At 41.6% G+C, this 27,260-nt stretch overlaps 1 protein-coding gene and 1 pseudogene across 1 annotated transcript; both read right to left on the bottom strand.

Moving 5' to 3' along the window:
- Positions 1–11,907: 11,907 nt before the first annotated feature.
- Positions 11,908–12,600, bottom strand: LOC124594286 (piggyBac transposable element-derived protein 4-like). Its single transcript, XM_047132648.1, has one exon. It carries the CDS (start codon positions 12,598–12,600, stop codon positions 11,908–11,910), a length of 693 nt encoding a protein of 230 aa, XP_046988604.1.
- A 323-nt stretch (positions 12,601–12,923) lies between these two features.
- Positions 12,924–22,306, bottom strand: LOC124594285 (annotated as a pseudogene).
- Positions 22,307–27,260: the final 4,954 nt, after the last annotated feature.

The raw sequence follows: 27,260 nt of genomic DNA, 5'->3' as shown, positions 1-27,260 counted from the left end.
CGGGGGTCGGTAATTTGCAAGATGGCAGGCTTATTCCCTGCCTAGGGAGGAGAAAGTCACCCTTACAATTTCCCACGTCACTAGGTGCACACATCATAAATTTAAAATGACTGTTGCTGCTCAGTATTTACTTCAGTGTTGTACATCATGGTATGGCATTAACTATCCAGACATTTATCGATATTACATGATGGTAACTGATTAGTTACTTATGAAACAGAGATAATGGTGGCTTGGATTTGATATGTTGAAATGTTAATGACTTGGGAATAAGTGGTCTCAATGCTTTAGCAGCCACAAGGGCCATCTGTGTTGCTAGGCTTCGTTCCTGTCATACATCCTGGGGTTCTGGATATGCCGACTTTGAGACATACAAGAGGGAACTTTATAATTGGTTGCCAGCACCTTGTATCACTGGAAGGAAGATGGGATGCCCACTTTGCGGGAAACTGATCAAGTCTGATGAAACATGAGGCATGTACACTTATCGCAGGGCTGTGTTCTGCAGCATTTGCGGCTTCTATGTGTTGCCTAAAGCAGCGTAAGCCCACTTGCGAGACATGTATTCAAAAACAGGGGGATATCACTTATTTATTTCTTCCTTAGATCATATGTAGTACAATGTACAAGATGATACTGGACTTAATTCTAGACATTACAGTTGACAGCTATGCAGGATTATTTATAGTTCTGTGTGTTATATGACACAAAAGTTACAGCTCTATACATTTACTGCAATTCAAGTATTATTTACTGAATAGAATCAGTGGTACTGTAGATATCCTCTAACAGATCTTTCAAAAATATTAATATTTGCTATACATTTTACATCATTTGGAAACTTGTTGAATAATTTTATTCCCAAGTAGCATGTACTTTTCAGATATAAACTAGTATTAGCTGGGAGTAAATGTAAATTATGTTTTAATTTAGTGTTATGATTATGTAAATTTCTAATATTGTTATCATTTCTGATTATATTTCTTTTAATATACATTTGCATGTTAAGAACAACATGCGAGGTAGTAGTAGCACTTTCAGTGTTTTAAGTATTGGTTCACATGACTGACTAGTTCATCTCCCTGTAATAATCCTGAAGGCTCTTTTTTGGATTCTGGAGTTCCCCAGAGTAGCTGGTGAATTCCCCCAGGATATGAGTCCATGTTTTAGATGTGCATTAAAATATGCATAATAGGCAGTCATTAGAACTTATTCATTTATACATCCTTTTACAGTCCTTAAAAGATGGCAGCCTGTATTCAGCTTGGCATTAACATGTTCAATATTTTTGTTCCATTTTAGGTAGCTTTGAACCCAAATGCCAAGAAATTATGTAACTTCTTTATTGGTGATGGGTTGTTGGTTGATGGTGATATTTGGATAATGCACGATATTGTTTTGAGATTTATGGAAATTTAATGCTGTAGTTTTTTATTCTTTATTATAAGTTGATTCATTGCAGATCATTTCCCTAGTTGATTTGTAACAGAGTTTACTTTATGTTCGATATTATCATGTTTTGCTGCTTTTACTAATATTTTTGTGTCATCAGAAAATAAGAATTATTTTGTGAGTCAACATGCACATCCATATCATTGATATATATGAGGAACAGAAGAGATTCCATTACTGGCTCTTGAGGTACCCCATAGATGATTGGGCGTTCTTCTGATAGGTGTTCTGAGACTATTTGACTTTTTTCATCTGCAGGTTCTAGTGCATACTTTTTGCTTGCCATCACTGAGAAATGAACGAATGCATTCATTTGCTAATCCCCTAATGCCTTTGTATTCCAGCTTGTTTACAAGAGTTCTGTGGTTTACCATGTCAAAGTCTAAAAATATACCTGATGTTTGCTGTTTTTCATCAATGGTTTTTAAAATATTGGTTATTCATTCACGGATTGCTGTCTAAGTTGATTTCTTACTGTAGGAACCATGTCGAGAACTGGATAATTTTTGTTTATGAAATATATTAACTTATTGTACATTATTTTTTCCAGCAGTTTTGAAAAACAGAGTGTTAATATAATGGGGTGATAGCTTATCACTTTATCTTTGCTGACAGCTTTGAATAATACTCATATATGAGTTAGGGGGTCAACAATATACTGGAGGGACAGCTGTAGGATGCTGCTGGGTATGCCATCAACTCCTGCTGACTACTTTGGTTTTAGGTCTGTAGCAGCCTTGACTGTTTCCTCTCTGCTTACACGAGCCACAAACATTGATAATTTACCACTGTTGATACGATTTTCTACTGGGTGCTGATTTCCAAGAAAATTGTCTTTTATTAAATTTTCAACTATTCCAGTGAAGTAGCTGTTGAATATATTTACTGATTCGCTTCGCTCAGTAATCAGTTTATTGTCATGTAACAAGACAATATTCTCATTGGTTTTCTTTTTTTGCCTGTTTCCTTATTTATGATCATTTGATCATTGAATATTGAAATTGTAAATTGAATTATTGAATATTATTATAATTGAAATGGAATTAAGTACTTAGGTAACTGATAGGTTAGATGCGTGATGTGGGTGTTTCTTTAGTTAGTACATTTACAGAAGACTATGCCCGACGCTTGTATGGAGGTGGCGGCCAAGGGTGTGTGATGTAAGCGGTCGAATGCCTGCGGGCCGGTGGTGCTGTGCGTGTATGGTTATAGTACGCATGCGAGAGAGAGAGAGCAGACGATCTTGTGTCATCACATGATGTTACGGTAGCGTCCTGTGGAGGCCACGATATGAACTAAGCCACTTGAACTCTGGAACTCGTGGTGGATACATTGGGTGCAGCCATCTTAAATGATGTTACTTGCGTCATCTTCTCACATTAGGAGAGTGCCCTCTGCTGGCACCAATATGAACTAAGCCAGTTGCAGTCCAGACCTAGGGGTGAATACATCTGCTTGAAATTGGTTAAATAATAAAGACAAGTCCATTTTTCCCGCCATTATCGTACTGGAATTTGAACTTCGCGCCATTTTCTGGGGGGAGAGGGCTTAGGTTAGTGGAAGTATCCCAAGTGTCATATCTTTCAGCCAAAATCCACCACCTTGGATGACGTCACAGTGGCGCTCTCTGGTGGCGACGATATGAACTAAAACTTCCTGGCAGATTAAAACTGTGTGCCCGACCGAGACTCGAACTCGGGACCTTTGCCTTTCGCAGGCAGGTGGTCTACCAACTGAGCTACCGAAGCACGACTCACGCCCGGTACTCACAGCTTTACTTCTGCCAGTACCTCGTCTCCTACCTTCCAAACTTTACAGAAGCTCTCCTGCGAACCTTGCAGAACTAGCACTCCTGAAAGAAAGGATATGGCGGAGACATGGCTTAGCCACATCCTGGGGGATGTTTCCAGAATGAGATTTTCACTCTGCAGCGGAGTGCGCGCTGATATGAAACTTCTTGGCAGATTAAAACTGTGTGCCCGACCGAGACTCGAACTCGGGACCTTTGCCTTTCGCGGGCAAGTGCTCTACCAACTGAGTTACCGAAGCACGACTCACGCCCGGTACTCACAGCTTTACTTCTGCCAGCACCTCATCTCCTACCTTCCAAACTTGAAAATCTCTTTCTGGAAACATCCCCAGGCTGTGGCTAAGCCATGTCTCTGCAATATCCTTTCTTTCAGGAGTGCTACTTCTGCAAGGTTCGCAGGAGAGCTTCTGTAAAGTTTGGAAAGTAGGAGACGAGGTACTGGCAGAAGTAAAGCTGTGAGTACTGGGCGTGAGTCGTGCTTCGGTAGCTCAGTTGGTAGAGCACTTGCCCGCGAAAGGCAAAGGTCCCGAGTTCGAGTCTCGGTCGGGCACACAGTTTTAATCTGCCAAGAAGTTTCATATCAGCGCACACTCCGCTGCAGAGTGAAAATCTCATTCTGTAAACATCCCCCAGGCTGTGGCTAAGCCATGTATCCGCAATATCCTTTCTTTCAGGAGTGCTAGTTCTGCAAGTTTCACAAGAGAGCTTCTGTAAAGCTTGGAAGGTAGGAGACGAGGTACTGGCAGAAGTAAAGCTGTGAGTACCGGGCATAAGTCGTGCTTCGGTAACTCAGTTGGTAGAGCACTTGCCCGCGAAAGGCAAAGGTCCCGAGTTCGAGTCTCGGTCAGGCACACAGTTTTAATCTGCCAGGAAGTTTCATATCAGCGCACACTCCGCTGCAGAGTGAAAATCTCATTCTGGAAACATCCCCCAGGCTGTGGCTAAGCCATGTCTCCGCCATATCCTTTCTTTCAGGAGTGCTAGTTCTGCAACGTTCGCAGGAGAGCTTCTGTAAAGTTTGGAAGGTAGGAGATGAGGTACTGGCAGAAGTAAAGTTGTGAGTACCGGGCGTGAGTCGTGCTTCGGTAGCTCAGTTGGTAGAGCACTTGCCCGCGAAAGGCAAAGGTCCCGAGTTCGAGTCTCGGTCGGGCACCCAGTTGTAATCTGCCAGGAAGTTTCATATCAGCGCACACTCCGCTGCGGAGTGAAAATCTCATTCTGGATATGAACTAAGTCAGTTGGAGTCCAAACCCGGTGGCGAACACACATGCTTGAAATTGGTTACATAATAAAGACAAGTCCTTTTTTGCCACCATTTTATTAGCTTAGTAGAGATATCTGGGGTGTGACCCATTATCATGTTGGAATTTTAACTTCGCGCTATTTTTTGCAGCGAGGGGAATGTAGTACTTTCCCGCCAAAATTCAAACTTGCCGCCAAAATCCGCCATCTTCATTGACGTCACGGCCGCCTTATTGGATGACGTCATCGCCGTCATCTTGGATAACGGTACTTTGTACCAGTACTCCTGTTGTTCCAATACTCATGTATGGTCGTTTACCTCTTTGGGCAGGTGTAGTGTCATCTCTGAACAGTCAAAGGGACTGTGTCTGTGATACAATATCCACAGACAACGACTTTCTTCAGGAGTTCTGGGAATCGGGGTGATGCGAAACTTTTTTTGATGTGTGTAGTTTTTTGCATCTCTTCGATGACCCTTCTAGGAAATGGAAATGATCTGTGCTCTTTTTACCCATTGCTAGGATTGCTTCGTTCCTACACTGACCATCGGTACGCTGCTGCTACAAGAGGAGCAAATTGTCTCATGTACTCTATGTAGAATCGTATTTGTATCCCAGTAATTCCAGTGACCTTCCCTCTGTTGAGCGATTTCAGATGCTTGTCTATCCCATGGTCTGTCTAGCTGTGGGCTCTCGAACATGTCGGACTTCTTACTGACGGCAGGTACAGCCAGCCTGCGAACGTGCTTCTTAACATGGATGGACGTTCTCCACATACGCTTAGGATGCAAACCCATAATCCATACACGTGGGAAAGAAACTGAAAAATATCCCATGTTAAACATAGCTTGTAAATTATTACAGTTCCTTACCGTTTGCAAGCATCTTAGCTTTCATGTTACTTTATTTTCCGAAATTTATTTGAGAAATTGTGAAGTTGACACCTGTCCGCTCACCCCCCCCCCCCCCACCCCCTTCTCTTGGATCCGCCCTTGCTTGAGCTTGAACTATGGATGAGAATGTTACAGAGATTAGGAGAGACACAGAAAATGACAGCGGGCAGCGTGGGAATGATACCAGGGAGAGATCATCTTTCGTTGCTGACTGTAAATATTAAATTTTTCGAATCCAGAAAGGTGGTTCCCACGTAAGTTACCACTGCTCTTACCTTTTACTTGGTAAACTGTCTGCCGTAATCATCAGTGGAGCAGTGAAACAGTAACTGCGGCAGCATCTTGTTCACCGTCTAGTACAGTGCTTCTCTAGGCTACTCTTAATATTTAGTTCAGGCCTCACCGGAGAAATGTTATACTTCGTTTGACTTTTTTTCTTTTTACTTAATCCACCTGTAAAAAGGCCAGATCGCAATTCAATAATTAAATCGTACGAAAATTTCTGTGTAGTTATTGCTACTGCTACATGAAGTGAATTTCAGTGTCCAGTAAACGTAACCGTTTTTAACTGTGAAGAAAAACATTGGTTAATATATCCTTATCATTACTACTTCCTGCAGATGTCAGAGCCGTCTCACATCGATGAGCTGACAATAGAACCTGCTACCAATGAACTTCTACGTTCTCGTCATTTTATCACGCCTGTCAACGGAAGTGCCCTTGCTTAATTCACAACCAACTCATTGTCATCTCTGCTGTGGAAAATTACCTGCAGATTATCCCATACCAACAATGTGCTTAATGTACGGTAACAGCCCTGTATCGGTAGAGGAAAGCTCATAGATACTCAATAGTCGAACTAGACGCATTGAGCTCTTACAGAAAGGAATAATAATAACGATGATCAACATACAAGCTGAAATCGAACACGTGGTCTTTCCACGGAAAGTTTTGGCGTTGTTCATTCAACTGCAGGGCCACCATCGAATCTCTTCCTATTCGATTAAGTGCAGTGAATCTTTCAAAGTGACAGCTTATTTCAGTGGTGTAACTAGTCTGGGGCAATTGGGGTCTTGCCAAGGGGCCACCAACGATGAGAGGCCCTTGGCGCCCGAAACATAAACGAAAAAGAAACAAGGAAAAATTAAAATAAAAAATATCATCGGTCAGGTAAGTGAAATCTTTCTCTGTACTTAAATAATCAATTGGTTTTGGGACGCCTTCCAATGTAAAGATGAGCGAATCATTTCGTCAGCTTTAGCTATCGGACAATGCTGTATTCAGTACGTCTCTGTACAGGTAAACAAAAGCATACGTATCAGGCAGATTTAAAGATGGTAGAGTGAACCAGAGTGAAGATACTTTTTGCATATAACACTGAACTGTTTGCGACCGGAAACAAGTGGATATTAGTCTGAAGTCCTAAGCCGTCATCACCCGGGACAAGGCAGCTAACGTTGACGTGGACATTAACAAGAAATCCAACGTCACGAGAGACAGCGCCGTCGGCAAACGGGGAGAGCTGGTTAATGTGATTTTTAAAGCCGCGATTCTGCGTACTCAGCGCATTCCAGCGGCAGTTTTCGGCTTTATTTGGCTCGTAAATTACACAGTTTGCTTACGAAAATGAATGCGTGTGAAATTCCTATGTTAGCTCTATTAAAATACATATTTCCTCCCTTGCTCATATTCAGATCAAGCTGGCCTGCCTACAGTATTCATAAATAAATGCTTCCATATGTGCCGGCTGCAGTGGTCTTGCGGTTCTAGGTGCGCAGTCCGGAACCGCGCGACTGCTACGGTCGCAGGTTCGAATCCTGCCTCGGGCATGGATGTGTGTGATGTCCTTAGGTTAGTTAGGTTTAAGTAGTTCTAAGTTCTAGGGGACTGATGACCACAGCTGATTACTTAAGTTTAAGTAGTTCTAAGTTCTAGGGGACTGATGACCACAGCTGATAAGTCCCATAGTGCTCAGAGCCATTTGAACCATATGTAATAGAACTCAAAGGAAAGACACATGTCCAGTCAGGGCACTGGCAAAAGGTCGCAATATCAAAGAAACTTACTCCCGACAAAAAGCACACTCACAGGGTGAGAGTTATTGAACTACATAAAAAAAGTAAATTAGTTGTGTGTGTGGTTTGAGGTTTTCGGGCGCTAAACAGCGTGAGTAAATTAGTTACAAACCATGGCGTGCACACACATTATTCAACATGTAAACGTCACTACGGATATTCGGATTTAGGCTATAACGTATTCGATATGCGTGCCATCATTGGCGATGATGTGACGCAAACGAATAGCGAAATTCTGCATGACCCACTGAAGTGTCGGAGCATTGATGACCTCATGAATGCCTGTTTTCAGCTCGGCATTGGTTCTGAGATTATCGCTGTACTCCTTGTCCTTAATATAGTCCCACAAAAAGGAGTTGCATATGTTCAGATCCGGAGAATATGGCGGCTAGTCGAAGCCCATGCCAGTGACCTCTGGATACCACAGAGCCAGAATGCGGTCCCCAAAGTGCACCTCCAAAACGTCAAAAACACACCTGCTTTAATGAACGACATCTTGTCGAAATCAGGATCACTTTGGATAATGGGGATGAAGTCATTTTCCAACACCTTCATGTACAGTCCGTTAGTCACTGTACCATCAAGGAATATCACAGCGATTATTCTGTGACTGGACATTGCGCTCCATACAGTTATCCGCCAAGGATGAAGAGACTTCTCCATTGCAGAAAGGGGATTCTCAGTCCCCCAAATACGCTGATTTTGCTTATTGACGAACCCACCCAAATGAAAGTGGGCTGGCCGGCTGGTGTGGCAGAGCGGTTGTAGGCGCTTCAGTCTGGAACCGCGCGACCGCTACGGTCGCAGATTCGAATCCTGCTTCGCGCATGGATGTGTGTGATGTCCTTAGGTTAGTTAGGTTTAAGTAGTTCTAATTTCTAGGTGACTGATTACCTCAGATGTTAAGTCCCATAGCGCTCAGAGCCATTTGAACCATTCTGAAAGTGGGCATCATCGCAAAACCAAACCATATTCACATCATACTAATTCCCATGATACCCCGTGGCCAACTGTGCAATTTGAACATCTTAACGCAAACCGTTCAGAAGTTATGACGTTTTCATTTTATATAAGCCAGTAATTTTCACCCTGTATTTTTACATAACATAAAATATAACCGAAATTATTTTTGTTAATTTGATAAGAAAGTTCCACGACCTTTTAGAAATCGCGAAGGTGAAAGAGAAATCTGGAAACAGTGGGACATGAACCCACTATCCAGTGTTTCATAACATGCCGCCCATACCAAGTATGCTAAACTGAAATTCTGATGTGAACGGTCTGGAAATTTATGTACCGTCTTCTGAAGGCTGTAATCGTTTATAGGTTATTAACTGAATTTACTTATAATAAAACCTACAAAAAAACACGGACTTGATTAATCTTCAGTGTGCAGTGGCCTTAAAATGGAGTACTTTCATAACAAATGACTTATAATAAGGAAATAACTAAATACGGAAATCCTTTAACCACCAATATGATATTTCCCTCCAGTTTATTACAACAAATGACGAGAGATTCAATGTGCTGGTGCTTAGAAACGGCATATATTGATAGGATGCAAGTTATGACGTAAAAGCCACCATGTATGGTCTTCAACTGAAGACGAAAAATGCAATATGGCGCTCGCAAGGTCTGCTTATGGCGTAGATTGCACTCATGCTTCATATTTGTTCTATTTTACGTGGTACGTTGCCGAAAGCCGTTGTCGCGCGGGACGAGTTATCTAACGTTAATGTTACACTCCACGAGTTTTTGATGCCACTTCCTGTTGTTTCATGTTGACGAGCCACTTCGTGACGCAAAACATAAATTAAGTTCTGCGATATTTGTGCAAGTTGCCACATACAGTAGCACTAATAAGACGCAAGAGCGCTTCTAGGTCACAAACTGAACTTGTCAGATATCATAATGTATTTGTCGTGTTCAGTTGAAGTCCGTATTTGATAGGTTTTATAACTTACACCCCATGAAATATACTCTGTTTCTAAGCTCCAGCACATTAAATTGGTTGGAATTTGTGGTAATAAATCGAAGAAAAATATCATAATGGTGATTAGAGGATTTCAGTATTGAGCTATTTCGTGCTGTAAGTTGTATGTTATGAAAGTACGCCACTTTAAGGCAACGCTATATTGAAGATTCAACAAAAACGTGTTCTGCGTAGGTTCTATTATAATTAAATGTTACTTAATAACGTATTGGGTATTACAGCCTTCAGAAGAGCATAAGATAAAATACAAAATCGTTCACAGCAGTATTTCAGTGTAGCTTAGATGGTAATGGTACCACATTACGAACCATTGGGTGCATCCTGCTGTATCCAGATGTTTTTTTCACTTTGTATCTTCTAAGAGGTTGTAGGACTCTCTTATTAAGTTACCAGAAATAATTTCAGTAATATTTGATGTTATGTACGAGTCATTTTTAAAGTAAGAACCGATTTCTAATGAAGAAAACTTTATTTATGAACGTAAATTGTGTCACAATTTACAATATGTAATTTTTTCACTTTTTAACATAGTCACCATGAATATATAAACACTTGTCAAGTCGTGACTAATTTTTAGATCCCAGCAGCAAAGAAATTTGCCGCGTGACCTTTAAACCCGTTACTAACAGTTTCTTTCAACATGTCATCATTTTCCAAGTGCTTCTCGCCAAGAAATTCCTTCAGTTTTGGAAACAGATGAAAGTCTGATGGTGCTAAGTCAGGGCTGTATGGTGGATGATCCAGTAATTCCCAACAAAACTTGTCCAGTTGCGTGTTTGTTCTACCAACAGCATTGTCATGAAGCAGAACGACGCCGCTAGATATCAGTCCCCGCCGGCGATTCTGAGTAGCGTGCCTAAGGTTTAATAACGTTTCACAGAACCTCTCAGCTTTTATTGTCACTCTTCGTGGCAAAAAGCGTAACAGAACAATGCCTTTCCGGTCCCCAAAACCGTGGCCAAGATTTTCCATGTTAAAGGTTCTTGTTTGAATTTTCGTGTTTCGTCTGAGAGTCTGAATGATGCCACTCACCGGACTGACGTTTATTCTCTGGAGTGTAGTGCGCGATTCACTGTTTCAACACCGGTCACAATGTGACTCAAGAACTCCTCACCATCCTTGTGATAGCTCTTCGAAACAGACAAAGAACGTGCCGTTCGCTGTGTTTTGTGTTCTTCTGTCAACATTTTCGGCGCCTATCTCGCTCACTTTTTTTTTTTTTTTTTTTTTTTTTTTTTAATGGAGCTTGTCAGTAAGAATGTGAAAAACTACTGAAGTTGTGGAAATTTCTCGTCAATAGTGAAGCGCCTGTTTTGGCGAATTGCCTCATCAACTTTTTGTGTCAAGTCTTGATTCATGACAGAAGGCCATCCAGATCGTTCTTCATCATGAACATTTGTCCTCCCTCCATTACAGAGCCTACACCATTTACACAAATTTCCATCATTCATTACACCTGCACCATAAACTTCAACAAGCTGCCCATGAGTTTCAGCAGGACAAAGTTGTTTTGCATTTAAGAACCCTATAACAGAGCGCACTTCACATTTGTCGGGATTACTAATTGATATGGCACCAAACGAAGGAGTATAACCATACAACTAACACCGGCAGAGACGTGAAATATAATGGCGGTGTAGTGAGACACTGGCCACTGTGAACGGACGTCATGTGACAGGATGCGTGGACACGACGTGCTATCGGTTCTTACTTTAACTCTTTCACGTACAACTAATTTGACCAAAAAACAGCTCTAGAAGTAGACGACTTACTTTTATTGTCAAAAATTCATACAAGCAACACATTTATAATAGAATGAACATAATTATTACCATTCTACACAAAAATTCAATTTTTATAATCATTGTGGTTCATTTTTTGTACCACCGTGCATCAAGATGCATGATAGTCTTGGAAGCATGTCTTCCTTTTCCCTAAGCATAGAGGAACCTTACACACAACACATCCAGTCGGTGCGAATTTGTTGTTTCTTGGAACTACATGCTGCGCATCTCCTCCTTGTAGATGTTTCTGGCTGATGAGATGAACTTTCAAGACGCACAGATTTCGGAACATTGGGTTTTTTCTTGTTGAACTGGAGATGGCTGCTCGGACTTCACTTTTTACCTCTTGAAGCTACCAAGGCAGGTGCCACTAAATCCCTTGCGATTTCTCTTCTGAAGTCCTTCTGAGTCATCTTAGGCAACTTCATTTCTTTATGGATGTTGAAAGCATTCACCACAGTGGCATCAATAAAGTACCAAAATATTCTGTGCCACCACATTCTGTCAGTTTCATATACGCCCTTCAGCTGGTCAAATTTATCTACACAATTCATGTTGGCATTGTAATCGGAGAGAGCAATGAGGCAAGAAACATTTATTTCATTTCCATCTTTTTCCTTTCTCGTAACCTCTGTTGCTTGAGCTGGATCATGGAAATTTCAAAGTAGATGGACGGATCTCTTATCTTTCCACTTCATCACACTAAGGCCTGTATTGCTAGTAGCCCAATCATAGTCACCCCTTTTAATTTCCCTGTCACTTTTCAGCATAGGTAAAGATTTTCTACTTGGATTCACTGTACCACAAGCATGTATTTTGTTTTCTTTCAAATCTCGAAGGAGATCTGGGCTACTGAAATAAGTATCAAAGTAAACTCTGTGATCCTTACCTTTAATATTTTCAGTGAGGTCTTTCACAACTCTTTCTCCCAATTTCTTTTCCACAGCATTATCTTTCTTTCCTGTGTAAATATCCAGTTTCCATGCATAGCCAGATTTGTCTGCTAGTACCCACACGTTGTAGCTTCTCTTGATAGGCTTCTTTGGCAAGTACTGTTTTATAGAAGATCTTCCTTTAAATTTAATCATAGATTCGTCCACTGCCATACATTCATTTGGATTAAGTGCTTTCTGAAAGTTATGTGAAATTCTTTCTAGGAAAGGACGCAACTTATAAAGTTTATCAAAGTTGGTGTCCCCTCGTTGTGGCATTTTACTATTGTCATTCAAATGTAAGTTGGTGAGAAACCATTCGAAACGCCTCCTTGACATCAGCTGACTCACATAACTATCATGTAGATCAGCACCTGAACTCCAGTAGTCTCTGTAACTAGGAAGTGGTTTTATGCCCATCAAGATATTTATCCCTAAGAAAGTTTTATGCTGGCACATAAGGTTTACCAGTAGTCAAAGATGACTGTTGTGCATATAAGTTCATCTGAAACAAAAATAAATCCAAAATATCATCTGAAAGCAGAACTCCAAATAACTGATATGGTGATGGTGTGCCTAACTCAACAATAAAAACATTGGGACCACACTGGGAAGTAAATGCAGGGGCATCAGCAGGACGTTCAGTTTTGCTCCACTTATGTTCAGTCTTCGACTGATGATCAGCAATCTCAGATGGAGTCTGATGCACTGTGATGGTTTGACTTAGCTCAGTCTCTGATGACCTAATCACTGAAACGGTACTCATCTTCAGAATCACTTGACATATCAAAATCAGACAGAATAGTTTTGGATGTAGTTGGTTCCATACAATAATAATTGTCATTGGTGTCATCACTGTCCCCACTATCAAATGATATGTCAGATGGAATATCCTCTTCAAGGGCTTTCAAAATTTCAGACTCAGTCAACTTTCTCTGACCCCTCATTATTACTGAAAAGTAAAGAGTAAGATTTACCTATGTTTGAATTAGACTGACTGTTGTGGTACAATGGTACATATTTTGAACTGATGAATAATTAGCTAAATTTTAATAATATATCATAGAAAGAGTCTGAACAACACAAAAAACTACAATAAACAAATGTACTTACATATTCCAATAGAAATTTCGTTGGAAACTTCTGTTAGCAGGTAACAAATAACAACATTGCACAAACAATGCCTCCACAATGTACTTGAGCGCACCTGACGTAGAAATATAAAGTACTGGTGCTGCTACAAGAACCCAGTAACAACTGCCATCTGGTGCACACATCTAAGAACTACAAAGAACATGCCCTGCTAGTAGTTCAAGTGATCTACCACGAGAATGCGCTGTTCTACGCATCCAAATTGGTGGCACAAATAATGTGCCACCGTACAACCTCGGTGCAACATAAGGTGGTACACAAATTGTACCACCAGACGTGAAAGAGTTAAAAATGACACTCGTAAATGTACGTGTACTTTCTGTCGGGAATGAGTTTCTTCACTTTTGTGACGTTTTATAAGCTGATGTCCTGATAGGACATGTATATTTCATTTTTGTCTTATTACATATTCGAGTTATTATTCATGTATGCTACTGACAAGCATAAGGACAAGTGGGGAAATATGTCTTTTAATAGATCTAATGTAGGAATTTTATATACATCCATTTTCGTAAACAAACTTCGTGGCTTACAAAGGAAATAAAGCCGATAACTGCTGCTGGACAGCGCTGAGAGCGCAAAATCACATTAATCAGTTTGTCCCTTGTGCTGACGGCGTTGTCTCACATGACGTTGGATTTTCTGTCCGCCATCACATCAGCGTTAGCTGCATCGCCCTGTGTGACGGCAGCTAAAATACAGTAGAACTTATTTTGTGTTTCAAGTGATGAACTGCCTCCTCAACGTGAAAGAGCAGGAAGTGATGTCATGAAACTCGTGGACCTCCATGTCCACATTAGCATACATGTCCTATGTGACGACGGCTTTACTGTACAGAAGGGAGTAAAGTATGCTGCTATAAAGACTTTTAATGCATTGCCTAATTATATTAAATGTACAAATGAAAATGAAACGCTGTTCAAAGGTACGTTAAAAAAAAAACCTGCTTTACCATCCCCTGTACTCCTTAGATGAATTCTTTTCCAGAAATAATGCGCTCCCTTAATATTAGATGTATTTAGTCTCTTAGTTATTAGATGGATGATACAATATTATGTTAATGTTATAGTTATAATTTTATAGTGTGAATTGCTATACTAGTTAAATAACAGCTTGTAAATGAGAAAAAGTGATACTTATTAATATCTATATCATTGTATTATATTACTATTCTGTACCATTAATTGTATTTGTACAATTGTATTGACATGATCCACACCCATGCAAATCACTCGCATGTACGGATCCATGGAATACACATACCAAATAAATAAATAAATAAAAGTCTCTCGACTTTTATCGATACAGCTGCATTCATCAGCCACTGCTCCGAGAGTCTCAGAGGGTGAACGACTAATACTTGTGTCAGATCATGGGTGCACGCTGGCTAAGAGGTCATTTACAAATAACACTCTTTGCTACAAATTAATTACCACCGAAATGAAACGTAGCGTTAAACAATGGCGACTATAATCTCAGGCCTATTCGCATTGCAGATGGTGCTCCAAGCGCTCCAGTGGCCACTTCGAGAACTACAAATTCTGAGTCTTTGACAGCTCACGTGTCGTTGACATTTACTGAAGCGTGTAGCAAAGCGTCCCAAACGCGTCAAAGCAGTTACATTTGAGAAAACACGAATGGACCATATCTGTTACGTGTGGCAGAAGCCCAGCAACAAACGCGAACTACATAATTAGTGTTTTTCAGTGCCTGGAATATAAAAATCCACCGATTCACTTGCGCAGATTGCCCTTTGACCTTGTGCATAAGAAGAAATAGACTTGGTCGTAAGAACGGAGATGGAATTGACTCAATATATGTCTGTTTCCAGCAGTCACTTCAGGATTAGGTTTGAGATTATTTTTAGTGTCAAGTGGACCAGTACATTAACCGTGAAATTACAGTTGGTAGATACAGTAAAACCATACACAGCTGATCTTGTCCATAATGTTTACATTTTTGCTTTAAGTTTCAATCCTTAACCATGCAACGTAAACACTCGCAAATACTTGAAACATTTATTTTCCTGCCTACTACAGGTGCTTACGTTTCCCACAGTTTATTTACAACAGTATCGCTATATATCACAGCATCAGCACTGAAACTCAAATGCAATCACGATGCTATTTTTAAAATCTATGTTAAAGGCAGCCACCAACTCGCTTCCCAGTCATGATTCATTAATGTCAGTTCATATGATACACTACCAGTTGCCCTTCCAAACCGAGCCCCATCCTAAACATCATTATCTTACCCTTCACTGCCCAAGAATATTTGAGGGGCCTCTCTTGCAGACACCGTGATGTCAGTGCAATACTATTCTCTCAGCAGGAGTGCACTTAGCCGGGAGCTCCTGGCTTAGCTGGCGAGTTTTGATGATGTGGGTTATTTACAACATCTTTATAAAAACTAATATTTGGAGGACCTGCTTTACCTGTAACACTGGTAGAACAGTCTTGGGGTCTCTCACCCAACTCAGAACTATTTCGGCCTCTGACTGTGGACGATTCCGGCGGGAAAGACTCTTAAGTCTTGGAACCGTTTTGTCACTAACATCACTGATCGGTTCTTGGGAAGAGGCAAAATTCAGTGACAGGAACAGGGTCAAATCTTCTCATGACGGAGTTCTTATTTCCTCCCACCCTTGTTTAGTGTCAGTACATGTGAGGATTTCTATTTCTGAATCCGAGTTTCTGCAAAACCATTAAAGACATATCATTTACACTTGCCGTGAATCCCTATTGAGGGTAAATAAAAAACAGATAATCGCTGTCATTGCAGGCTTGCAGCAATGGCTTTTATATGCACCTGCAGGGCACGTACAGCTGCCTCCCTTTAATTCTTTGATCCAAATAATAATATTTATAGTCATTGGATCTTTCGAATGTTAATACACCGGACGACAGCTGCTTCAATTTGCTCCTCGTTGCCGCTACGACTCTTCACGCGTAAGTTCGGAATATCAACCACAGCAAGTGTTCCTTCTTGAAAAGGACGAAGCAAACCCTGCTGAGCGTGAAATGTGCGCTCCAGTTCTAGGTAGGGAACCAGTTCACTCTTAAAACTACACTTTTTAACTAAGAGATTAGAAAGGCCGAAATGCGCAACATGTGGAATACTCCTGACGCCAACCTTTCCTTAACCATTCTGACCCCGGAGTTCGTGTTCCGCGTGACGGCAGGTTGACCACTAATGTAGTCTGATTGGTGAGTTGGGCACATCATTCGATCGCCAAAGTCAGCATGGAGAAGAATTAACATATTAGCAGCTCGAATTTCAGCGACCTCTACCGATTCAGTTCTAGGGAGACGAGAAGCAGAGAAAATCAAGATGCACAGTATTGGGACTGAAGATACGAACTGCACTGAAGAAAGCTTATCCATCTTAAGCGGAAACAATTACAAATCGCATTTCATTTCGTTTGTCAAGACACATACGATTTAAAAAGGGAAGTAGTTTTTTGACAAAAAACAGCTTAATGTTTGTAATTCGTCTATAATTTTTGGAACTTCTTGCAAAAAATATATTATTGCTTATGTGCATCGAAAACTGTTTCAAGACACTGTGGTGACACACTCGAATTTTCGAACAATGTCGCCCGTATGATCGAATCCATATATCACTTGCCACGGAAACTATGTAGGATAATGTATAACTTCTAATATTCCGATTTTTTTGTAATTACCACATCTCTAAAATTTATTCTCCTCACATAAATTGCCTCAGACAAACCTTGATAAACAGACTGGATGTCTAGTTTGCAAAATCGTGTTACCCTGCAGTGCCTTCGAGAATTTCTGTTATGCCTCGGCAGGGAGTGCAACCGATTCGACTCCCGTGTTTTGGATGCTTCTGCGCACCAATATACTCGTTTTTTGTCAATGGGTGGCCTGGATTTAATTGACTTAGTTTGGAAATGTCGCTTTCCTGCTGTTAATTTTACACATTACAGTAAGTGATGGTGGGCGACTTACTATTGAAATTAGTAATTCGCGGATTTTACTACACAACATTTATTTCGTTTAACCCAAGAGCGTTGATATTAAGACACCCCTAAAGAACACTTCAAGCAAACGGTGTGGCGTTACACAATAACCGTACGCATCACCCGACTATCAGCTCTGCTTGTACGGCACTGCTTGCAGTGGGCCACTATCAGCTTTGAACGTTACTGCCTCCAAGCACGGTCGCTGCGCAACATTCACAATTGTACTCTCTGCTGCCTGCTCATAATCATCCAAAGATCGCACGTAAAGGGTATTGCGCCCTTACATCACGGACTGTTTTTTGATGACTTACCTTCTCACTGCTATCATTTCTCCGTGTTCTTAATGCTTTTCACAGATTTCCTTAGACTTTGCCGACGGGGAGACGGATACATTCACGTTGGTCCTCAGTCGCCTTGTCTCAGACTGATGCTAGGCAACGGCGTGGGTGCTGCAGAGAGTCCTGTATTGTTAAGAACTGCGTCATGTCGCGTTACGTTTATTTAATGGAAGAGGACACGCGGAAAATAATCACCATGAAACTAAGGAGACTGTCCAGCGGGGTCATACACGGTCCGGTCACGTTAAGGTGACCATTGTCTATGTTCGACGTCAACGTGCAATAACCATTGACATACAAAAGGTGGTACCACTAGCAGAGGAGGGTATATAAACCGTGTTGGGGAGACACGGTAAAACAGTGCAGTCGTTGTTATCGTTATGCGGAAATGGACGTATTTATCTGGCGTCCAAAAGGGCGTTATTATTGCCTTTCGGGCCAAGGGTGGAAGCATTTCCGAAGTACCATGGCGCTATCCAAACCCAGCGGTGAGATAACTGTGATAGACGAGGGCCGTTTGAAAAGTCCGTGCAAAAATAAAAACTACTTACGTGTCTGGGGTAAACCTTTTGTATTTTTTCGACATAGTCTCCTTTTAGACTTATACACTTCGTCCAACACTGTTCTAATTTGTTGATCCCTTCCGAATAATAGAAATTGTCCAAGTCTGCGAAATAGCTATTAGTTGATGCAATCACTTCCTCATTTGAATAAAATCTTTGTCCTGGCAGCCATTTATTCAATTTGGGGAACGATCAGTAGTCTGAGGGAGCCAAGTCTGGAGAATAGGGGGGATGTGAAACGAGTTGGAATCCTATTTCCATTAATTTTGCGACCACAACTGCTGAGGTGTGTGCTGGTGCATTGTCGTGATGTTTTTTTGCGGTCCAATCGCCGGCGTTTTTCTTGCAGCTCGGTTTTCAAACGGTCCAATAACCTGTAATAGTTTTAACCTTTTCCGGACAGTCGATGATGATTATCCCTGGCTAATCCCAAAAGACAGTCGCCATAACCTTTCCAGCTGAAGGAAGCCTTTTTTGGTGCAGATTCTCCCTTAGTAACCCATTCTTTAGACTGTTGCTTGGTCTTAGGAGTATCTATCCATGTTTCATCCACAGTGGCGAAACGATGCTCAAAGTCCTGCGGATTCTTCCTGAACAGCTGCAAACAATCCTTGCAATACTTCACACGATTCCGTTTTTGGTCAAGCGTGAGCAATCGCGGAACCCATCTTGCGGATAGCTTTCTCATGTCCAAATGTTTATGCAAAATATTATTTACCTATTCATTCGAGATGCTGACAGCACTAGCAATCTCACACACCTTAACTCTCCCGTCATCCATCACCATACCATGGATTTTATCAATGACTTCTGGAGTCGTAACCTCCACAGGACGTCCAGAACGTTCAGCACCACTTGTGGGCATATGGGCACTGCGAAAATTCTGAAACGACTTATAAACTGTTCTAATCGAAGGAGCAGAGCCACTGTAATGTTTATCAAGCTTCTCTTTAGTCTCCTGAGGCGTTTTACCTTTCATAAAGTAACGTTTAATCACCACACGAAATTCTTTTTCGTCCATTTTTGACAATCACTCGACTTCCTTGATTCACACGAATGCCAAACACAAAGAAATAGACCAATATGGGTGAAACTTGGTGTGCATTCTTTCCAAAGATGCTACTAACTAAACATGACCTCGATACGCGCCGGTGGTGCCATCTCTCAGACTTTGCACGGACTTTTCAAATGCCCCTCGTAGCACAGCACATAGACGACAGGGGTGACCGAACGCTGGGGAGATGTGTAAAAGTGAATGGGCGTGCAACTGTTGAACAACTAATCGCCCAGATGAACCAACGGGCTGCCGACAATGTCTCCTTAGTGATCGTTCAGCGAATGTTGCTGAGTATGGGCCTCCACAACAGCTGCTGACTTTTGTTCATCGGCGACGAAGGCTGGAATTTGTACGCCAGTACCGCAGCTGCACTTCCACCGAGTGGCGACAGGTGGGCTTCTCAGACGAACTTCGTTTTATGCTCCATCGGACAGATGACCTTGGCGTGCAAGGCGGAAACGTCTGAAAGCAAATACCCCGCAACAAGTGTCGGAAAGGCCCAGGCTGAGGAGGGAGCGTTATGATCTGGAGAATGTTTTCATGTCACAACGGCTCAATACAAGTATTCGTCTGTGCTTGGAGACGATGTCCACCACTACATGTAGTTTGTTCTTCCTCTGCACGATCACTCGACAATCACTCGACTTCCTTGATTCACACGAATGCCAAACACAAAGAAATAGACCAATATGGGTGAAACTTGGTGTGCGTTCTTTCCATAGATGCTACTAACTAAACATGACCTCGATACGCGCCGGTGGTGCCATCTCTCAGACTTTGCATGGACTTTTCAAATGCCCCTCATAGCACAGCACATAGACGACAGGGGTGACCGAACGCTGGGGAGATGTGTAAAAGTGAATGGGCGTGCAACTGTTGAGCAACTAATTGCCCAGATGAACCAACGGGCTGCCGACAATGTCTCCTCAGTGATCGTTCAGCGAATGTTGCTGAGTATGGGCCTCCACAGCAGCTGCTGACTGTTGTTCATCAGCGACGAAGGCTGGAATTTGTACGCCAGTACCGCAGCTGCACTTTCACTGAGTGGCGACAGGTGGGCTTCTCAGACGAACTTCGTTTTATGCTCCATCGGACAGATGACCTTGGCGTGCAAGGCGGAAACGTCTGAAAGCAAATACCCCGCAACAAGTGTCGGAAAGGCCTAGGCTGAGGAGGGAGCGTTATGGTCTGGAGAATGTTTTTGTGTCACAATGGCTCAATACAAGTATTCGTCTGTGCTTGGAGACGATGTCCACCACTACATGTAGTTTGTTCTTCCTCTGCATGATCACTCGACAATCACTCGAATTCCTTGATTCACACGAATGCCAAACACAAAGAAATAGACCAATATGGGTGAGACTTGGTGTGCGTTCTTTCCAAAGATGCTACTAACTAAACATGACCTCGATACACGTCGTTGGTGCCATCTCTCTGGCTTTGCACAGACTTTTCGAATGCCCCTCGTACCACGGCACAATGTCAGACAATGGATCAACACAAGTGTTCATCTGTCCTTGGAGACGATGTCCACTGCTACACGTAGTTCGTTCTTCCTCTGCACGGTGGCATCTACCAGCAGGACAGTGCAATGAATCACCAGCTCGCAGTGTATGTACGTGGTCCGAAGGACGCCAGGATGAGTTTACCGTACTCCCTTGGCCACCAAACTCACCGGATGTAAATCTGATCGAGAGTGTCTGAGACCACCTCAATCGGGCTATTCGCATCATGGATCCTCAGCTGAGAAACTTAGCGCAGCTGGCCGCGACACTGGACTTGGCATAGCTCCACGCCCCTGTCGGCACCTTCCATGACGTTACGGACTCTCTCCCTGTACATCTCGTAGCAGCCCGCGCTGCAACACGTGATCAGGCTTCTGACAGGTGGTCACGTTAATGTGACTGGACTGTGTGGTTGGAGCGTAACTTGACTAGGACGACTGCGGAAATAGCCTCATGGATAAGTTGCCACAAAGAAAGGGAGAAATTAAAATGGGAAGCAAAAGTGGAAAATTTAATAAAATCGAATCGCTATGTTAAAATAACGAAATATTGTTTTGGAAATCATTCTGAAGTAAACACACACGAATCATTTAACTCATTAACTTAGGGCAAAGATCAGTCTGCATCACGGTGCGAACATCAGTTAATTGAGTAGAACGATAGGTGCAGGACGTAAGTATTTCTGGAGAACCTAGCGTTCCCGACTGAGCTTGTCTTAACGACGTGGGCTACGTAGATTGAAGCCATCGATTTTTATAATGCAAAATTTCAAGTCCTGAAACTGTCATTAATTCGAGGCACAAAATGCTTTCACTGAATCTGACATCGAAATGCCCTGGCGTACATCCTTAGAAAATTCGGCATCCTTGCCAGCAGTACTACAGAATTAGATTTATCAGGTTGCCTTAGAAGAAATCGTTAGAAATGGTTGAGAATGTCAAATACACGCCGATTGACTTATAGGCGATATTGGGCAGAGAGTAGTTGAATAAGTTTAACGCTGCTTAGGTGAAATCCAGACTACTCGACTTTCGCTGCTACCAGTAAATTCCTCAGCGGGGGAGAAGAATCCCCAGAGTGCGTCTCGTCAGGAATATTTCAGCCTCTAAAATTTTCTCAATCAACGTCCTGCGATGTGGAGAGATCGTTTTCCCGCTACAAAAGCATTTTTTTCCTGATCTGTGACAATGGATGACTGCAGAAAATTTTGGAAAGTGCCTGGTTGTTCACTGCACTTAAAAATGACTGTTAAGGGAAGGTGTCCTAGTAATTTAAGTAAAAATGGACATTTTAGCAAAAAAATGTGACCGAAAACAATTTTATCATATTAGTGCATTATAGACTGTCAAAATATGAAATATGTAATGTAAAATCTATCTTCTTAATGTTCTTTTCCTGTTGCTGGTAAGGTTAAGAAAGTATTAAGATACTATAATAGGCTATGGTGTAATTCAAAGTTGATTTCAGTTGAAACTACTGTTTAATTTCGGGATATTGCAAGCATTCATACATAGCTTACCCATTTCCATTAGATAAATATGTACATTGTCATATGTCTGTTGATATTACATAAAAATGCTGGTTCTAATAATTACGTACTCAGTTGCATGTATTGATACCTTCATTAACTGGAAAGTGATCCTCGTCTACCTACTGATTACGTAACAGCCAGTCAGCGTTAGTTCCATCTGAACCAACAAGAACATGATTTTATGTAACGGGCAGAGGATAGGAGGCCGGGAGAATATTCATTGTTGTGTCAAAAAAATTATAGTTAATAACAATAAATTCCCGTGTGGGGTTGTTGGTACCCCCATCGGGCGCCTCCCCGGGTGGCGGATAGGGGAAAGCTTCCTAGATATAGGTGGTACTGGGGAAATGAAACACCCAGGGCGGACCAAAAACCAATAAACCCAGTGGTGTCTGTTCAGCATCTGGCGGCCAGTGGCCAGCGTCTGTTCCTCTAGTTGAGGCGGCTGCACAAAATCTTCTCGAACTCAAAAATCGAGTCATATACCTGTGGTTTCAACAGAGATCACCACAAAAACTAAAATTCAACTTGAACGCATGATGGAAAAGACGACCACAGAGTCACTACCCCAGGCACCAGTCGATAGACTGGATTCACCTGATCATCGGATTCTGGGGGATCAGGGACACCATGCAGAGATGAATCGGAGCTTCTCAAAAACTCTTCACACTCTCAAAACGAAACGTAAAAATTTTATTGGTACAATTAATGTGAACACCCTCACTAAAACAGGGAAATTAAAGCAACTTACCAACGCAATGGGGAAATTTAACCTGAAAATCACTGCACTGCAAGAGACAAGATTCACAGATGAAGGACACTTTAACACAGAGAATTACAGGATCTACAAGGGCAAACCTGCCATAAAAGTAAGAGACAAACTACCACTTTTCGGAACAGGATTCGCCGTACATACTTCCGTACTCGACTCAGTTATTGACTTCACGTCTCCCAATGAAAGAGTCTCCCTGTTATCAGTAAAATCAGCTAATAAAGCACACACTCTGATGAATGTGCACGCCCCCACAAATCACCACAATAAAATCTACCCTGAAACAGTGTACAATTTCTGGGAAACACTAGAAGAAACAACAAATAAAGTACCTAGGCACCATGTGAAAATCTTAGTAGGCGATTTTAACGCACAATTAGGGAAGGAAAAAAAATAGAGATACCACTGGACCCCACACCAAACACAAACGTACCAACAAGAATGGTGAAAAACTAATCGACTTCTGCAGAAACTTTGGACTTAAAATAATGAGTACCCAGTTTCAAAAACCTGTTCATAAATTAACCACATGGAGATCACCCAGTCTTAGACAGGGTGAATAACAAATAGACCATGTCGCAATTTCCAAAGAAAACATAAAAGAAATTCAAAACATCAGAACCCGCAAAGGTGTCTTTGAATCAGATCATCATCTTCTCCACATGAAAACAAAATTCCAACCCAACAGTATGCTAAAAAGGCCACCCAAAAGTACCAAACAAGATACGGAATACCTGCAACTCAACAAAGAAAAAATCATCATGCAAATTAATCAGGAAAAATCAACAGACTGGAAGAAACTAACAGAGAAAATTCAGGAAGCCCTCAAATTACGACAACCCCCTCGCAACAGGAAACATCGCTGGTGGAATGCAACCTGTGATGAGGCAGCCGACAACCGAATAACTGCATGGAGAAAATTTAGCAGTCACAAAACTGAAGAAAACTGGGGGAACTTTCTTAAACTCAAAAACAGACCTCAAAAATAATTAGAAAAGAAAAACGGGGATATGACAACAACAGACTCTCTGAAATCCAGAAGGATTTCATCAAAAATAATACAAGAAATTTTTATAAGACTTTCAGAGAAAACTTACAGGGATACCAAGCGCCTAGCTTGTGCTTCAAGAAACCCGATGGCTCTTTGGAAACCAACACGAAAAAAACTACAAAATCTTAGGCCAATATTTCAGTTCCCTCCTCAACTGCGAACCACCCCAAGAAAAACTTGTCTTCTCTTCTCCAGTATTCACACACGCAGACTCACATGCCCCGGATCTTGAAGAAATTATGGAGATAGTCAAGCAGTTGAAAAATAAAAAAGCACCAGGAGAAGATAGGATCATTGCTGAGTTCGGGAAACTAAACGATCCTATACTTATGCAGAAATTACACCATATAATGTCAGACGTATGGATAACGGAGCAGATACCAGAGGACTGGAAATGCGCTCTAATTCACCCGCTACACAAAAAGGGCGACAAGACAGAGATGAACAATCACAGAGGAATTTCCCTGCTCCCAGTCGCTTACAAAATCCTTTCCAAAGCTCTTTTAAACAGGATAGAATCCCAAGCAGATACACTAATTGGTGAATACCAGGCCGGATTCAGAAAAGGACGCTCATGTGCGGAACAGATCTGGTGCTTAAAGACAATATTACAAATGAGGAAATGCAGAAACACAGTAGTTACATTCATCGACTTCAGGAAAGCATATGATTCAGTGGACCGTGGAACCCTGTTTAAAATCATGGAAGAATTTGGGATCGACCGAACGACACGAAAAATCACAGAACAGACACTTACAGGAACAACGGCCAAAGTGAAATTCATGGGCGAAGTATCAGAACCCTTCGAAATCAAATCTGGCGTCCGACAGGGGGACGGACTATCCCCAATCCTTTTCAATATTGTTCTAGAAAAGATAATCAGGGAATGGGAACCTCACGTAAAGTGTATCCAAATTGGTATCAAGAAAGAGAACCGAATTAAAGTCAAGTGCCTTGCTTTCGCTGACGATATTGCAATTATCACCAATAACAGAACAGGAATACAGAAATACAAGTCGCTGAGGAAAAAAAAAAATAGGAAGTGCAGGGAAGCTAAGACGAAATGGCTGCAAGAAAAATGTGAAGACATCGAAAAAGATATGATTATCGGAAGGACAGACTCAGCATACAGGAAAGTCAAAATAACCTTTGGTGACATTAAAAGCAACGGTGGTAACATTAAGAGTGCAACAGGAATTCCACTGTTAAAGAGGAGAGAGCAGATAGGTGGAAAGAATACATTGAAAGCCTCTATGAGGGTGAAGATTTGTCTGATGTGATAGAAGAAGAAACAGGAGTCGATTTAGAAGAGATAGGGGATCCAGTATTAGAATCGGAATTTAAAAGAGCTTTGGAGGACTTACGGTCAAATAAGGCAGAAGGGATGGATAACATTCCATCAGAATTTCTAAAATCATTGGGGGAAGTGGCAACAAAACGACTATTCACGTTGGTGTGTAGAATATATGAGTCTGGCGATATACCATCTGACTTTCGGAAAAGCATCATCCACACAATTCCGAAGACGGCAAGAGCTGACAAGTGCGAGAATTATCACACAATCAGCTTAATAGCTCATGCATCGAAGCTGCTTACAAGAATAATATACAGAAGAATGGAAAAGAAAATTGAGAATGCGCTAGGTGACGATCAGTTTGGCTTTAGGAAAAGTAAAGGGACGAGAGAGGCAATTCTGACGTTACGGCTAATAATGGAAGCAAGGCTAAAGAAAAATCAAGACACTTTCATAGGATTTGTCGACCTGGAAAAAGCGTTCGACAATATAAAATGGTGCAAGCTGTTCGAGATTCTGAAAAAAAGTAGGGGTAAGCTATAGGGAGAGACGGGTCATATACAATATGTACAACAACCAAGAGGGAATAATAAGAGTGGACGATCAAGAACGAAGTGCTCGTATTAAGAAGGGTGTAAGACAAGGCTGTAGCCTTTCGCCCCTACTCTTCAATCTGTACATCGAGGAAGCAATGATGGAAATAAAAGAAAGGTTCAGGAGTGGAATTAAAATACAAGGTGAAAGGATATCAATGATACGGTTCGCTGATGACATTGCTATCCTGAGTGAAAGTGAAGAAGAATTAAATGATCTGCTGAACGGAATGAACAGTGTAACGAGTACACAGTATGGTTTGAGCGTAAATCGGAGACAGACGAAGGTAATGAGAAGTAGTAGAAATGAGAACAGCGAGAAACTTAACATCAGGATTGATGGTCACGAAGTCAATGAAGTTAAGGAATTATGCTACCTAGGCAGTAAAACAACCAATGACGGACGGAGCAAGGAGGACATCAAAAGCAGACTCGCTATGGCAAAAAAGGCATTTCTGGCCAAGAGAAGTCTACTAATATCAAATACCGGCCTTAATTTGAGGAAGAAATTGCTGAGGATGTACGTCTGGAGTACAGCATTGTATGGTAGTGAAACAAGGACTGTGGGAAAACCGGAACAGAAGAGAATCGAAGCATTTGAGATGTGGTGCTATAGACGAATGTTGAAAATTAGGTGGACTGATAAGGTATGGAATGAGGAGGTTCTACGCAGAATCGCAGAGGAAAGGAATATGTGGAAAACACTGATAAGAAGAAGGGACAGGATGATGGGACATACGCTAAGACATGAGGGAATGACTTCCATGGTACTAGACGGAGCTGTAGAGGGAAAAAACTGTAGAGGAAGACAGAGATTGGAATATGTCAAGCAAATAATTGAGGACGTAGGTTGCAAGTGCTACTCTGAGATGAAGAGGTTAGTACAGGAAAGTAATTCGTGGCGGGCCGCATCAAACCAGTCAGTAGACTGATGACAAAAAAAAGAAAAAAAAAATACCTCGGTGAAACTATACAGTCCTCAGGATTAAACCGAATTGCCAACGAACAAAGAATCACCAAGCTCCAGAAGGCCTACAAGCTAACATGGACGCATTACAACAAGAAGTGCATTTCGGCAGACGCAAAATTAAGGCACTATACAACAGTGATTCTTCCAGAAGCAATCTATGCAGCTGAAACAATGGTGATTATCAGTCCACCTAATTTTCAACATTCGTCTATAGCACCACATCTCAAATGCTTCGATTCTCTTCTGTTACGGTCACTCAAAAATTA

Source organism: Schistocerca americana, chromosome 2 (genome assembly GCF_021461395.2).
Source record: "Schistocerca americana isolate TAMUIC-IGC-003095 chromosome 2, iqSchAmer2.1, whole genome shotgun sequence".
NCBI lineage: Eukaryota > Metazoa > Arthropoda > Insecta > Orthoptera > Acrididae > Schistocerca > Schistocerca americana.
This window is presented reverse-complemented; position numbering and strand designations above follow the sequence as displayed.